This window comes from Cephus cinctus, unplaced genomic scaffold (genome assembly GCF_000341935.2).
Source record: "Cephus cinctus unplaced genomic scaffold, Ccin1 Ccin1_scaffold0168, whole genome shotgun sequence".
Lineage (NCBI taxonomy): Eukaryota > Metazoa > Arthropoda > Insecta > Hymenoptera > Cephidae > Cephus > Cephus cinctus.
This window is the reverse complement of record NW_014332892.1, coordinates 2,502,737-2,518,356: the sequence shown is the minus strand read 5'-3', so window position 1 is coordinate 2,518,356 and position 15,620 is coordinate 2,502,737. Positions and strand designations below refer to the sequence as shown.

Here is a 15,620-nt window from a genome sequence, read left to right as displayed (position 1 = left end):
ACTGAGAACTCAGCTATTTCCTTGAAATTTTTACTATTTTTAATTCGGAAACTGAAATGATCCAAATCAAACTATATGAATTTTTATTAATTTGAATTTTCGCCGTTAAGCATAGGTTAGGCACTGCATCTCCTGGGTATGCCATGTGGCGCCATCTCTGAGGCAGCTAGTGAACCTTGTACGATATTATTCATATGATAAAACAGTATAAACTTTTGTATGCCGTTGATAACTAGATGACATTAGAAATTTTATATTCTTACAAGTGTAGCGTCGGAGTACAGCATCCCTATAGTTAAGGCATTCTACCGACAGATGGACTACGTTCACCGTCGGAAATCCGATACGCGGTGTTCTAAAGTGAGCATTTTTTTTATCTGTAAGGTATTTGATCTTCCATGTCATGCCACTTGCTTTAATATTTGTTCTGTTTCATGTAACTCAGATTTTGGGACTTCTAAGTCTTTTTTATAAATATCAAAACAATTAAATACAGAATAGCTCTTTTAATTAATATTAATCAGGAAGAATATAATCGGACAGATATAATAAGGTGTATGTCTTTTTATTCGTGTTCTAAACTTGTTTGTTCCGTACAGCTGGTTGTTGCGCAGTTATGGATTGCTGCAGGCCGTATGGCGACTCTCCCGAATTTTTTTCTTTTTTCTTTAATTAAAACTCCCAGAGAAAATAGCGACTGCCCCAACCCCAAGAGCTCAAAAGACATCGGTAGTATCAGGATTCTCATTCTCCGATGAATACTGTACTGAGAAAATCGGATATCCGCCAAGCCACAGCGTCCTCGCGCAATTCTAATCCATCGAGGTCGAAAAGCCGTATTAACCAGTGTACCTTACGATTAGTGTAATATAACAATATTGTTTCTAACGAAATAGAAATCATCACAATTTTCGGGCAGCGCTAGCGGGGGTGATGTGACACGAGTGTTGGGTATTTACCATACGTATTACAATATCATAATCATAATTAATAATAAGTATTAAGTAATATTACAATTAATGAATAAAAGCAAAGTTTCAACTTATATAATGAGTGCTCCGGCCTTTGAGGGAAACAAGAGAGAATTAATCGTTGCCGCGTCTCCTCCCTCGTAACGAGAGACTTTTGCAAAGTGAAATTAGAGTAAAGAAAATCAACAGAAGAAAAGCGAAATAATGAGTGTAACCTCGTGTACTCCGAATACATTGTTAAACATAAAAACAAAATACTGACGTTTACAATGCACATAGTACAAAGCTGCTCGATCCTTAAAGATGTTCTTCTTCGTTTCTTCATCTTCCTCCTCTTCCTCTCTTTATTGATCTTCGCGTTCTCTTTCGTTTCTTTCTCTTTTTTGGTATACGTTAATTAAAAGGAACTCTTTAAACGTAATTCACAATAGTAGTAAATATCACGTGTTGTGTGTGAGTGTCAAGTGGTAGATGGCGAAGGGGAGGGATAAGAAAAATAAAGGAGATGAGGAGTAACCCGAAGACGAACTCTAGGAGCAAGCCTCCTCTAACGCGCTAAGGATAAGTTTTAAGAATTACGTATTACCAAAGACACGTAATTACCCTAGAAGTTCTCTTTCTTGTATCGCAATACGATCGAGCTCATCCTCGTCTCCAGGAACTTCGGGGACGCGTGGTGGCCAACAGTGACAACAACATGGGGAGGGTAGTATCTAGGATATGGAAAGGAAACCACTTTACAGTTCCTTCTCGATCTTGATGAGCTCCGCGATGCCGTCGTGCATTTCCTTGACGGCCTGGTACTCGGTGAGTCCGAGACGTCGCTTGTTGGAGATGTCGTAGATGCCACCTTCGGCCTCGGTGTGCTCACCGCGGGTTCCGCGCACCTGGAGGTTGAACTTGGAGGCGACCTCCTCGAGCTTAGCCTTGTTTGCGGCCAGCTTGGGTACCTTGATGTGCACAGAGGCGCGCACCGTCGTACCCAGATTTGTCGGGCAGAAGGTCAGGAAACCAAGACGGTCATTGTGGGAGAAGGGAAGGCGCTTCTCGATGTCGTTGACGGCAGTCACCAGACGACGGTAAACCTGGTGAACGACAGAGCATTGTGTTAGAGTTTCTTGGCAGAAGAAAAAAAAAAGAGTAACTACTGCGACACCGTATTCCGAACCAGGGCACAGGAGTTAAGATGATCCTTTGTTCGCGAGGAGAGTAGCAAAGTATTCTTGTCGAACAAGATAGATATGAAACTGGGCTAATGGGGATCTGATAGTTTAGCAAATTGTATATTCACCTGGCCCAGGTCACCGCCCATCTGCATAGAGATGATACGAAGATGATCCTCCTCGTTGCACCAGACCAGGAAGGTCTTGGCATCGTTGTGGTAGATACCACGTCCGGTGGGCCAGAATCGGCAAGCATTGGCTGCCTGGAGGAAACGGTCACCCTCCTTGAAGAGGAAGTGGTCGTCGATCAGCTTCTGCTGGACCTCCTTGCTCATTCCGGTGAGTGGGTAGAAAGTACCCTTGAGTTCGCCCTCGAGTCCAGAGAGGGTGCTGGATACCTTCTCTTCCATCTCCTTGTACTGAGCCTCGGTCAGGCAGGGGTTGAAGGGGTACCCCTCGAGGGAACGTCCGCACCTGACACGGGTGGACACGATGTACTCACCCTGAATATAAAGATGTCGATTATAAAAACGTACCCTCATTACTCTCAATGAATCCCAGCCAAGAACAAATTCACATTTTTTTTTACATACAGAAGGGTCAAGATTGCCAAGAGTATCGACATCGCCAAAGTCCTTGGGAGGGTGCTTGTCAGTCTTCTTGAATCCACCATGGTAGTCCTCGATGATGGGGTCGAAAAGGTCGGCGAAGACGGTGTATGCTTCAGCATCAGGAGCATAGATACCAACTCCGGAGTCGTGATTCTCCAGACCGGACTGGATAACGTCCAGCAGGGTGGAACCAAAGGAGGTCTTCTTAGTCTTCAGCTGGTCAAAGACTTCCTTGGTCAGATACTTCTTCAGCAAAGACTTGCTGTCGGAAGCAGCCAGCTTGGCGTAGCCAGCCTCCAGTTTGTCAAGGACTGCTTGGTCTACCATGTTGTTTTTCTTGCTACAGACACGCAAAAATCACAATACCTTTATTAGCTAATGGATAAATTTCAAAAAAAAAAAAATACGTTACACCAACTACAAGATTATCCATATTATATCCAATCAGTTATGAAACAGTATCCTCACAAGCGCCATCTTTATTTCATATGATTAATACCTTATCAATTTGTCCTTTAATTAGCGGATTCAACATTTTTTTTAAATTACCTATCTCTAACAATGTATTACATCCATCCGTCAATACTATCATATATCAATGTAACCGGCAAACGCGGCATTAGAGATTTCTTCAAAGATCCAGCATTCAAGTGCCGTCATTCGTGTCCATCGCAATTCACATCGATAACAGATTACACGATAATCGTACCTGCTGATTAGAATTTCTTCGAATTTCTAACGACTGAATAAACACAGTAATAGCAACTTCTGTGAAAAGCCTACAGTGCGTGTTGGCGTATTATTAAAAAATCATTATCTAATTCCAAGAGCATCGATCAAAATCAGGTATAAAAAGAAAAAAGTCAATAACCTATAAATGAACCTCAACACTCCTACGTGCCCGTTCAATTGCTACATGCCACATGAATTCCTCTCGGTATCACGTAATTGCATACCGTTTACGTATATTAAGTGTCAATCATCGTCTACGCGTTTACTTCGTACAGCTTTGTAAAGAATTTTTATAAAAACTAATATCTGCAACGAACGTGACAATTCCACCGTAGACAAGTATAATAAAAACACAGCAATTATAGTGACAAAAAAATGACAAGGTATATATGTACTGGGCATACAGTCCAGCCCAGGAAATGACACGTCGTCGTGTTCCCCCACGAGAAAGTAAAATGTAATTTTACGAAATTCGTCTGCACTCCTGCAGCAGTGCCACGCCTACGGTGCAAATACTTGAGAACGTAGCCAGGCAGCTCGACAGAGCCAATGCGACTTGGTAGGAAAACATTCGAAAATAAATAACAAGAGTCAGGCCAGGCATTCGAAGCATAGAGGAGCCCGACACGTTATAATACAGCATTATCAAACGACACCAGTCTACTAGCGATACCAATCCGTATTCTCTATTAGAGCTCAACAAAACACGGAGATACATAGAGATATACGTACACAGCGCGACACAATCGTATACACGAATACCTGTCAATATAAGATTGACCATTACGTAAATCCACGATTATCCAATCGATTAAAGCAGACTTGATCCCTTTTCATCAAGAAATAACGATCACGATTAGTCTTATATTAATCGTCGGTACGCTTGATAATTCCGTGCGGACGCACCGGCAGTGACACAGTAATTGCAACTTTATAGGTTATGCACGAGGTTGACGCTTGACGGCAAAGTTAAAAGACGACAAACGGGATTCTCTAGCTGTATTTACTATCCTGACTTACTTTACGATGATTCGCCAATGTTTTGTTACGGATGATCGGCAAAAGTTTCGTGTAAAACCGCACGTAACAGCCTCCGTGACGCAACAGACAGCGTTAAGAAGCAGCCATGATCCTGCGGACATCTTAGACAAAAGCAACTTCACTTAAAAGCTTCACTCTCTGTATCACCTTCTCCATTTTATTCCCCTTTGACACTGACTTGCAATCGCGCGACTTGGGAAACATCGAATTTTTGGATTTCCTCGTAATAACTACGACGACGGAGACACCGGGGTTCGCGCCATTGTTATACATTGTATTGAGAATAACATGGCTGCTCGGTCTGTCGAGTATTTACGAAATATAATTATCGCATGCAGTAAAGCAATAACGGTGCGCGAAACCGACATGAATTTCTAGGTAATAAGTCCTATCACGAATTTCTACGTACACAGATATTTCCGTAGTGAAAATGGACAATTTCGTCGACAGAATTTTTTGGATTTTCCAAATAATCTACAGGGCCGACGACCAGGATTTTACTGGTCGCGTAATGCCATGCGTCATGCTATGGAAATACGTAACGTGTATCGGAAGTGTATAACCATGCATACAAACTAGACGAGAATCGTAAAAAAAATAAGGTAACCGTAGAAAGTTCAGCCCACTTTCCCTCGCGACACTCCTAAACGTCACGAATCACGTAGACGGGACAGTGATTAAAGAAAACATAAATCTAGAGTTCTAGCAAACACTTAAAACAGAGAAAAGATCGACCACTAAATAAATACATACTCGTCGGCCGAAGCCGTGTCCTTGGAAGTGCATCCGCCCATTGTCAATTCTTGATATAGTCGAACAGTAGAGTAACAACACGACAATCAAACCGCAGTACAGTTCACGTATTCGGGACGAAAGAAAAAACAATGGTTAAGACGTACCGGTAACCTCTAAATGAGAGTAATCGGCACGTAGTCAAAATAGTCAACTGTCAAACTATTACCTCACTGTTACTTATAAATTCACCTCTATCGAAGCACGGTCGATAGAAAACGCAAAATTTCAGAGGTTATACCACGTCGTAACGTATTCCTCTTTATCCTTTTCCGCACTCGGCAGAATCACCCTGACGTGCGGCGTTGCAGCAGCGACATAGAACGCGATCGAATCGACTAGACGGCCACAAGGAAACTAGGTAGCCGGTGTTAACGTACGAGAACGATTAGTATCTCGCGAACGTTTCTTCCGTAGGAGGCGTCGAGTCCTCCAGTGACGATGCGTGTGCGACGTATGTATGTTTCTCGCTGGCTTGCTCCGGCGTAGGTGAGCGAAGACGTGACTCGGGACGGGGTGGGAGAAATACAACGTCGGAGGGAGCTGGAGAGAGATAGAAAGAGTCAACGAGAGAGGGTCGAAGGTCGTACGAAGGAGTCTTCGTATGCACCGAGGAATAAAAAGGGTGTGGTGTGGCGAAGGATGTTGCGATGGCGTAAGTTGACAATTAAAAATCAAACTTACTTCACGGCGTAATAAATTATTGAGCGAATTTAATACTAACGACCACCTCACTTTATTATTATCCTCGCTGTATTATCCTGCCGGGTATTCACGACTGTTAACCTCTAAAATTCTTTTTTGTCGCCGGTTCGACTTGGCGCACTTGAGTTACGTAGTGCTTGCGTAACCTTATACACTCTCGAGGTGCGTGACACGCTCGAGTACGTTACAACGTGCGTTAACCCTTGTATAGCTTTTATTGTTTTTCCTCAGACCTCAAAATTGTCCATTGATCACGGAAACGTAATCGAGTCGACAGCTCTGAAGTGAAACGGTAACTGATTCTATCCTTTACAGGTAGGTAGGCAAAAACTTTAGCAACTACTTTTTTTCTTCTCTCTTCCTCTGCGTACTCAGTGTCTCAACTGATACACGTATGTTTTATTATATTACTGCACAGTCACGTTAAATTGGCACGGGGTTACTTGGGACGTGTGATGCGAACACTACAGTCTCTACGCTATCACTAAGCCAGGAGGCATTCTGCGTGCTGCGATCTCTCTCTCTCTCTCTTGTTCCCTTCTGTTTTTATCTCTCTCTTACTCTCTCCCTTTCCCTTTACCGTCACTGTACTACCTTCTTCTCACGGGTTCTCATACTCTCCCTTTCTCTCTCTTATTCAGGGTGGGGCACGATCCCGTCGTCCAGCACAGAAGGATACCCCGGTCGATAGCACGCACCTACACCACCCATCCTTGCCGCCACCACCACCACCACCACCACCCACAGTATAGCAACCAGTGCCAGAAGGAATACCCGGTGAAAACGCACACGCACGCGCTCACGGATATACCCACTACCATCAGTCTCACGCACCACCACGCACTCGCGTCCTGGACCCGCCCGACATCCACGGAGCCTACTACCACTACCCCCTGAGTACCCATACGCCAAAGACCCAGAAATTTTGCTCCTCCCGATTTCCCAGGGTATCAAACCAGCCTCTTTGCCGCCACCACCTACTTCGGGCATCCTCAGATCATCTACTTCCTTTGGCTTCTGCTTTCTGCACCTGAAGCTTGGTTCACCTTCATTTTTCCCGGGGGTTGAGACACATGGGATAAAATCTACTTTATTCGAAGGGATCAGTCGTATTGTCAGACTGTAAAATAATTTTACGTTGCCCCGTGTCCTGATGTCTATTTACAGTTAGACGTTTAATTCCGTGATACAACTTTAGCAGGACATATACAATTGTATATTCGATTCGAGTTTCGTACTGTATTCCTGCACTTTTAATATTCTGGGTTATCGATCTCCCGTATTCGATTAGGTATTTATGTCTCTTTGTAAATAGTACGTATGTCCCATAGTTCCATGAGTTATTTAAGGATGTAATGTTGGTCAGGCTAATATAGGTAATTTATTAATTTTTCAAATGAAATATGAACTTTATTATTCTGGAGCGCTTGGCCAACCACTTTCTTCTAGGTTTGTACTTTTCACAGTGTACAGTGTACACTTCTTCAGCCGTAAGTTATTCGTCCTTAAGTGTTTACCGCAACCCGGGTGGTAACTCGTGTCTAAAGAGTAACAAAAGGGGCTGGTTGAAAAGGGTAGTCAAGACCCCGGCTCCACGCATTTCCCGTCTCTGTGCACTTTGGTTAAATGAAAAATTCTACTTCCCATTAATCCCGCTATGCGAATCGAGCGCCACTTGTATGCCCGGCAGAACATCGAAATGCAACGAGCTCTCGTCTGTCTTAAAACGTAACCAAACGAATCCAGCGAAGAATTTTAAGTATGGCATACCTACCGCAGCTTAGGTACAATCAGTCAAACGCAATTCGAGCTTCCGGCGCGACAGGTAAATGAAGGAGACGTATGGGGGATGGTATACGAAAGGATCCTATTGTGTCTTGGACTTCAATAACATCCAGACACTTGATAATATCTGTAGGTTATCTCGATACTGTATCCCGTTATCAAGGCTGACTATGATAACTCGACAGTATCCAGGCAAATTCTTGATGTAGTTTATTAATCTTATTAGTCACTTTTTTTCCTATTTGCACAGTATCCCTGTTTACGAAAAAATTTGAGGATGGAGATAAAATAACATTATGCCAAAAATAACTGATCTAGATTATACAGACTGTATGGATCGCTTATTAAAGAAATTCAATGTCATAATTTAATATCTATGAAAATTTAAATTGAGTATAGCGGTTATCTGACACTTTCAATTTCCTATTTCCCGCCATGCGCGACAGTCTATGCGCGCTAACTTAAGTCTTGCGGAGCTATCGTTTTATGGCGCGATATTTGAAATTATTTAATCGAGTGTATTTTATTTGAATGCGACATTCTTGGATCGTCCGGCAAGATAATCAAATCGATATGTCAAAAATTGAGGTTATGCAACCTTCCAGAAGTTACCTTCCATTCTGCAAAGTAATTTATCGATACTCGAGGACTTTTACGTCAATAAATTACGCTGTGACAAGAAGTTGCTGTTGATTAAAATACATATACATGTATATATATAAATGAATAAAGCGATAACCGTTATCAGAGTTAATATTTGACTCAGCAATGATTTTATATTAACTTCATTAATATATATCATTAAATCTATCGCTTATGATAGATACTATCTAATATATTATCTAGCACATTATATAAACGACAATTGAATAAAGTCGAGCAATTTTTTTTTCACGATTGTCAAAATTAAAATCGAATCGCAAAAATTCAATGAAATTTCATCAAAGAAAACGTACTGAGCGTTTATTTATCTACTCTGCTAGCAGCTCACATAGAAATTCTTCAAACGTAATTATGATTTATATATATAATTAAATCTATCGCTTATGATAGATACTATCTAATATATCATCTAGCACATTATATAAACGACAATTGAATGAAGTCGAGAAATTTTTTTTTCACGATTGTCAAAATTAAAATCGAATCGCAAAAATTCAATGAAATTTCATCAAAGAAAACGTACTGAGCGTTTATTTATCTACTCTGCTAGCAGCTCACATAGAAACTCTTCAATCGTAATTATGATAAGGGGGGGCCATGACGTAAGCAACCTGAAAAAGCAGGCAACTCGTTTGGTTTTTCAAGTGTCGACATCTGTGGGCAACTATGCTCGATCTCGTCTTGTATACGTCATGGTCCGTAGGGTCTTTAATAATAATAACGGCATTAAATAGCAGACTATAGGAAAAGAAAAAAAAATGTGGCAAATCAAAATAATAATAATAAAAATCAAAACCTTCGCGAGGATAACTCATTGAATTTTCTAACGAAATTGATCAACTTTTTAGTCGGACATAAAAATTTGTTCAATGACTCACTGCGACCTCGAAGAAATGAGACAAGATCGTTCTTGGAACGTAAAATGCAGGAAGTGACAAATGAATTCCGCTTTCCAGGAACGTGTATTACTTGGGTACGTTGTACGTGGGAATTGAGAAATTTGACTAGTAGTAGTGAGGAAAAAGGTCGTACGACGTGTTTCGAAAATTTTGTTAAAAATAAATATATATATATATATATATATATATATACCCATACGTAGAGCGTGCAAAAAAGACGGAAGTCAATAATGACGTCAGCTGATTCACCGGACGTAGCGAAATTTCGTTCATCACGGCGATAGTCACGCTCTATTAATTCGACGTAGCAATCCTGTCGAATTAAGTAAATTTCCGACTCGTGGGACGTGCAGAAGCGCTAATAGGAACGCAAAATGTCGTGGAAGATAGGCGGTTGAGAAATGACGGTCGTTTATTCGAATGCTTTAGTGCATCGGTGAGTACGAGGTTAATTCATTAAGCCCGGGACACATGGTAAAATGAATTCTATACGGGAATCTGGAAATATGTATGCGGTAAATAAAAAGATTTTTTTACATATACCACTGTCCGTAGGCAATTGCAATGGGGACTGACTTCAAGTTGCATCTAATTTGGTGAGTCTAAAAATAACGCGACGGTGGCTTCTCTCCGGTGTATTTATCCTTGGCGTAACTTTGACCGTTGACACGATGATCTTGGCGCCGAGCCTGCATCACTGAAATCCGCACGTTCCTTGCCAAAGCGTGAGAAAACGAGGTAAATTGGAAACATTGCCAGCTGCCGAGTCAGAAAATCCCGCATTTCTGCATAATCTTTTTTACTCGAATACGTCGCTTATTAATACAAATGCCTGCACTACGTGATGGGTAATGAAAAACGAAGACGCATTGAATCTTCTTGATACGAAGTACAGCTGCTTTACCAGCTGTTAGCAAGTAATTTGAATGAAAGATGAGAACCTATTTTTTCTTTATTATACACAAGAAGGGAATACCCATAGGAATTTAAAACTTTCCGCTGGTACAGTCACGCGGAATGCTGTCATCTGTGTGCACGAGTGACCGCGAGACTGACTCTGATGAAGCATAACTTTTTTTTCGTTAATCAAGGTAACCAACGGAATTTCTAAACGAAGGTTACCCCGCCGATCAACGAAGCGTGAATATACCTTTTTACGATAACATAACGCTACGTAACATTGTCAGAGTACAGATTACCTTTTGAGTTTTAAATTTTCTACGAGTCATGGTACAGGAATTCGTATTACGTAATAAAAGAAATCAATTGTCATCCGATTCGGTATAATTTACTCAACCCATTTTCGTGTACAAGTGATTTACAAATATCAGCATTCACGAATTTATTTTAAATCTTGCTGCTACATAAAGTAACCGAAACTTCACGTGTATTATTCCTCGTCTTTAATCAAAGAACATAATATATTTTTTTAATGTTCCTTCGAACACTCCAATGTAGATAACACAGGTATTCCGCTAGAGGTATACCGGTACCGCAGAGCGTTGCGCCATCTCTGAACAGCCAGGTGAACATACGTCACGTTCACCCATAAGTTCCGATTTAACGCGACGCGCAAGACCTGCAACGTTGTCGGGCGACAATGGGCAGAATGCGAATACGCGGAGCGCGATTATTTGGCCGCGTTTCAAAAATCATTGGATTTGAGCACAGGTACCTGTTAAGTACCTAGTAAATAGTAATTAGTATACAATGCACAGGCATAGGCAGCACTTCAAGTCAATCATGTAGCGTTGTCTCCTGATACGACTAGCACGCGACGTGACATACTCAAGAAGACAGTATTGCATAGAGTATACATTGAAGTGTTACGTCAGTAAATGCAAAAGGAAAGAACAAGAGGATCACCCGTGTTATTCTGGCAGTTGGCAATGTTCAAACAAGACTTTAACCACGTAGTGCACAGATCCTCTCGCAACAGTTCTGGCGCGATTCTCGTGAATCCGTGACGTTATTGCGCAAGCAGAAAATGGTAATTACGTAACGATCTCCGGTGTTTCGAGGGTTCCTAAACCGTAGCAGCCAGGACGACCACAACAAAATATTCTAAATCCGTCGTGGGCAATGAGGTGCTAGACTCCGAGGAGGCTAGTGAGGAACGAAGAAAAAGAAGAGGTAGAAGGGAGACACTAAAAAACCCTAGAAGATGCCCCGGCTCAACCGTCCCAGCGATTTATAATTAGTACAGCCAACGCTTTCTGATCTATAGATCGTACAAGAATCGAGCGCTATTTTCTACCATAAAGCCGCAGTGTAAGTCAGCTTGAACATATCAAAATGGCCGACTGTAAGGCAATCGAAAGATGATTAAACGCGCGTGCACTCATTACGCGTTCCTCTGTTGCAGGCTGCTACGTTTGACCTGCTGTGCAGAAAAGGCTGTGACGCTAAGGTCAGAAACTGGATCGTTTGAACGTCATTGTAGCGTTATGAAGCCTTTATATAAATTATTCGAGCTACACTTGCATATGACGCTCATTTTAGAACAGCATTGGTACCACGTGCAAACTCGCACGGAATTCTTCGACCAATAAGAAAATCGATCGGCCATAGGTATACTATCATTATAGACCTGACTTTTAATACGAGAATACGACAGTCACTTGGTAGTGACTATAGAACATAACTTCATAGAGTATTATTACTCCGTCTCAAAGACATCGACCTTAATCCACAGTCAAGCTGATCAATTATGACTGAAGTTTTAAAATGGCTGGCGCCTCTGTCGAAATTTGCGATGAAAGTATCGCCGGAAGATTTACAAAAGCAAGAGGGAAAAAATAGACATTTTTTACCGTAAATAAAATAGACACTAGAGTTCATGACTATGGTGTTTAAGAACTTTGACAATCGATTGGAATCGATATAACATTCTTGGTATACTAATGACTCATTTCTTCTATACAGGCAAAAAGATGGCGACGACAAATCATTAATCACTTGATAAGTTTCCTTGCTCGTATATCGAGAGCCTCTTCAAAGCGATGACTGCTTTTACCATTGGAGCTTATAATGTTTTCATTACAAACACGGCAAGAGCTTTCGCTGGAGGCTACGTTTAGAGAAGAAGAGGACTGACGAAAACATTCGCAAGCAGGGGTCAAAAGGTGATCGCTCTTTGCTCTGCTGAAATTGTTTAATTATTTATAATCATAAGATGTAGGTATCTCGGAGATACGTTCAATGACTGTCTACTAATCGAATACAAAGTGGGAGTTTAACGATTAGTCATCGATCAGGTATTCTTGTGCTTACGCCTAGTCTAAATGTCTGGGTTCCCGTCTGCCTCCGGATTAGATTAGAAGAACAGTTAGAGAGCCTTGCGATTCGGCTAACGAGCCGAGGAAACCACGGGGAGTTCAAAGATCTTTCTCTGTCCTAGACAAAAATAGATGGCGCAACGTGCGAGCTTTCGTGCGAGAGGGGCAAAGAGCTAAGTCGCTAATGGGAGTTGACAAGATTAATAGTACGAGGCTGCATTTCTACGTGCGTTCAAACTACATTCCAGACGGCTCGGGAGAGACGGGGTTGCAACGTGTGAAAATGTACCTTGGGTTATAAACCATAGTCAATTTTTGTTCAATGGTCAGGGTATTTTCGTTCGATTATTCATCTTGCCTATTGCATGCTTAAGGGAGGGGATGATTTATGTCGTTAACGATTATCTTAATTAGCGATTGCGAACGGCCAATTGTTATGCAATCGCGTGATAACTGTATGGTAAAATAATTACAGGGTCGGGTAATTTAATTAGTGAATCAAATAGACTGTCTGCTTCGCCTGGATTATTAGCTGCAGGTATTATCGACTCTTCCAAGATCGATACACCTTGGTGGAAGAGTTAGCAGCTCGTGAGGATGGAGAAGCCACGATAACGCGAAATCTATATATTTCTTTTAATTTTTCTAAATAAAATTCAACTTTTTCAATACCATGAATATAAAAATAGTAATATTTTTACTTTTTCCATATTAAGTATCCATCTATATCGCCATAACAGTCTCTCTACTTGTTTGTAATAGAGTCTATCCATGAGTTTAATGTTTTTTTTTTGGACACTCGTCAAACAATGTAATTATACGTAAATCACGTATCTTCGTAAAATCATGGAAATATTCGGTAACATATAGCCAAACAAAATGTAATTTAAAAACCACGCACGTGCATACTTTGTAAGAATTTTAGAGTGTTACATATAGCTCTTTAGAAACTTCATTTTTTATTCATAAAACAAAAACATTTAACTAGTGGACCAGCTGTGTAATAATATTACCATTAAACCCCGTTATAAAGCAGAAGAAATTGTGCAATACCGGAAATAAATGCAAGAATGTATCATCCCTTGTTGAGAAAAGTGGAGAAAAAAAAAGAGCAGAAACCGTTGAGTTTGAAATTAAAAATAGCCGGGCTGTGAATTGTCACATAGAAAACGGAAGTTGACGAAATAAAATAAAAATCAGTCGGTAATAATCCGATAGTAAGTATCCATACACGTATTACGTACTGGTAACCTTATATGTTTTTTCTATGTTGAATATATACATAGAGAAACCACCGAGTCGGACGCTGTTCTAACTATCAATTTCCGTTTTGAATTACCGAATGCATAATGCATGTGTACGCCGCTCATACGAATCTCCGGTCGAGTCTGGAGCAAGCCGGAGTCTCTCCTGTTGGATCATAGGAAAATCAGAATGGCCAATAAGGAAGGTATAGTGGCAACAATGCTGATAACCGGAGGTAAAGTTACAATACAAAAATCCCGTTGAGACATTGGAAGCAGAGTGAAAGAAAGAAAAAGAAATGGATCTGCAGTTAAAATTTGCAGTTAAAAACTAGAGCGTTGTCCTTGGGAAGATATAACGGGATGGTGGAATTAATCGATCGAGAGTCAGGCAAACTAGCCGGGACTGCTGCAACTGGATAAGCTGAAAATCTCGGTCAGACTGTCGTTGAAGGTTAGTTTGGTAGAATCGAATAAACCCCAAGGTTAGTTTTCGCTATCGAATTATGAAATAAATGTCTGACAATGTAGCCACAATGTAAAAGGATACATGAACTTCGAACGTTAAAACCGTAATGACAGTAAGAAAAATTCTTTAAGATTTTAAGGTTGAGAACCGTCAACTATGCGGGCATCCCTGGCCCTTACGTAACTCGGGGCTGCACCCATTTTCGTGTGTTACTATCTATACTTTTGCGAGAACGAGTCGTCGATACACTCTTTCGACAGAATCGATTTGACGATAACGATTTTTGTATTTGAGAATTCGCACAGACATTTATCCTGGTTGAGAATCACCAAAGCATTGTACACGCACCGGAACGACCTCGACCGTTATTTCAAATTTGTCAAAAGTATTCGAACGTTTCGACAAAATGGATTAACTCGAGGGATTTCTTTACGACGTTCCGCGTATAATCGTTAAGAGATCTTTGGGTTTTCTTATCAGCGTGATATCAGTGAAGCTCCACGTACTTTCAAGTGACAGTTGGCGTGAGAAATTCATCTTTCCAACGTCAATTTCTAATTTCTATTTCGCCTGCTCATTTCTCAACGGAACTGTCAAAATAAACCAGTAGAGGACTACGACCCATAGTCACAGGTATCGATTGACCATGTCGCTGCTACTAATCAAATAAATTCTAGCATACTACCAGGTAACCTAACCAAACTTTTAATTCAACGTAAGTATAATTAACTGTCAAAGAAACGAAGATACCAGGCACTGTGACTGGCTATTCGTGCTATAACTTGCTTATTTCAACTAACGGAATTTTCTTAAACTGTCTACATTGAAACAAAACCTCAACGATCGTTACTCTTTACTCCATAATTAAAAGGTAAAACAAAATTCCGTAAAAATATCTAAAAATACACAATCACTGTCTCTAACAGAGTCCTACAGACCGTCCAAGAGACTCTCACTGTTTGTTGTACAAAAAGCAGGGGAAAAAACTACCAAAATTCACTCCGATCTTTATCCAGACTTCCTAACAACGATACACGAGATTGACGACGAAGGAACAAGAGGGTCAAACAGTTCCGATTATAAATGAGTATTTGACTTACCTCTGAGTACACGGGAGTATCGGAAGATATCGCTCTGAAGCACGTCGAACGAATACGTGAGGCAGGAACGAAGTGGCGCGGTCTTGGCTCTACACTCTGGGCTCTGCTTCGCGACGGGTAGCCCTGTGCCCCCACCCCATAGGGTACCATTAGGCTGACATGAGAAT

At 41.1% G+C, this 15,620-nt stretch overlaps 1 protein-coding gene and 1 long non-coding RNA gene across 6 annotated transcripts; one reads left to right on the top strand and one right to left on the bottom strand.

Moving 5' to 3' along the window:
* Window positions 1-548: 548 nt before the first annotated feature.
* On the bottom strand, window positions 549-5,720 carry LOC107264253 (arginine kinase). The gene is made up of 4 exons (XM_015732313.2): window positions 5,272-5,720; window positions 2,728-3,085; window positions 2,263-2,637; window positions 549-2,056 (listed from the first exon to the last, which is right to left on the bottom strand). The coding sequence occupies exons 1-4, from the start codon at window positions 5,310-5,312 to the stop codon at window positions 1,709-1,711; spliced, it is 1,122 nt and encodes a 373-aa protein (XP_015587799.1). The 5' UTR covers window positions 5,313-5,720; the 3' UTR covers window positions 549-1,708.
* LOC107264254 lies at window positions 5,720-13,632 on the top strand. Of its 5 annotated transcripts, none has more exons than XR_003058681.1 (6): window positions 5,720-5,965; window positions 6,247-6,330; window positions 6,657-11,633; window positions 11,728-11,933; window positions 12,288-12,487; window positions 12,763-13,632. It is a non-coding gene; the product is annotated as an uncharacterized LOC107264254 (long non-coding RNA). The 5 variants fall into 5 exon arrangements; XR_003058678.1 differs by having other exon boundaries at window positions 5,842-5,965; window positions 6,657-9,798; window positions 9,918-11,633; window positions 12,288-13,632; XR_003058680.1 differs by adding an exon at window positions 12,058-12,176 and having other exon boundaries at window positions 5,842-5,965; window positions 12,288-13,632.
* Window positions 13,633-15,620: the final 1,988 nt, after the last annotated feature.

Excerpts from the sequence above, each read along its gene's own strand:
- LOC107264253 (XM_015732313.2), bottom strand. The coding sequence starts at position 5,312 with ATGGGCGGATGCACTTCCAAGGACACGGCTTCGGCCGACGA. Across the intron at positions 3,086-5,271 it reads GACACGGCTTCGGCCGACGA|CAAGAAAAACAACATGGTAG; the intron begins GTATGTATTTAT and ends GCGTGTCTGTAG. Across the intron at positions 2,638-2,727 it reads TTGGCAATCTTGACCCTTCT|GGTGAGTACATCGTGTCCAC; the intron begins GTATGTAAAAAA and ends CTTTATATTCAG.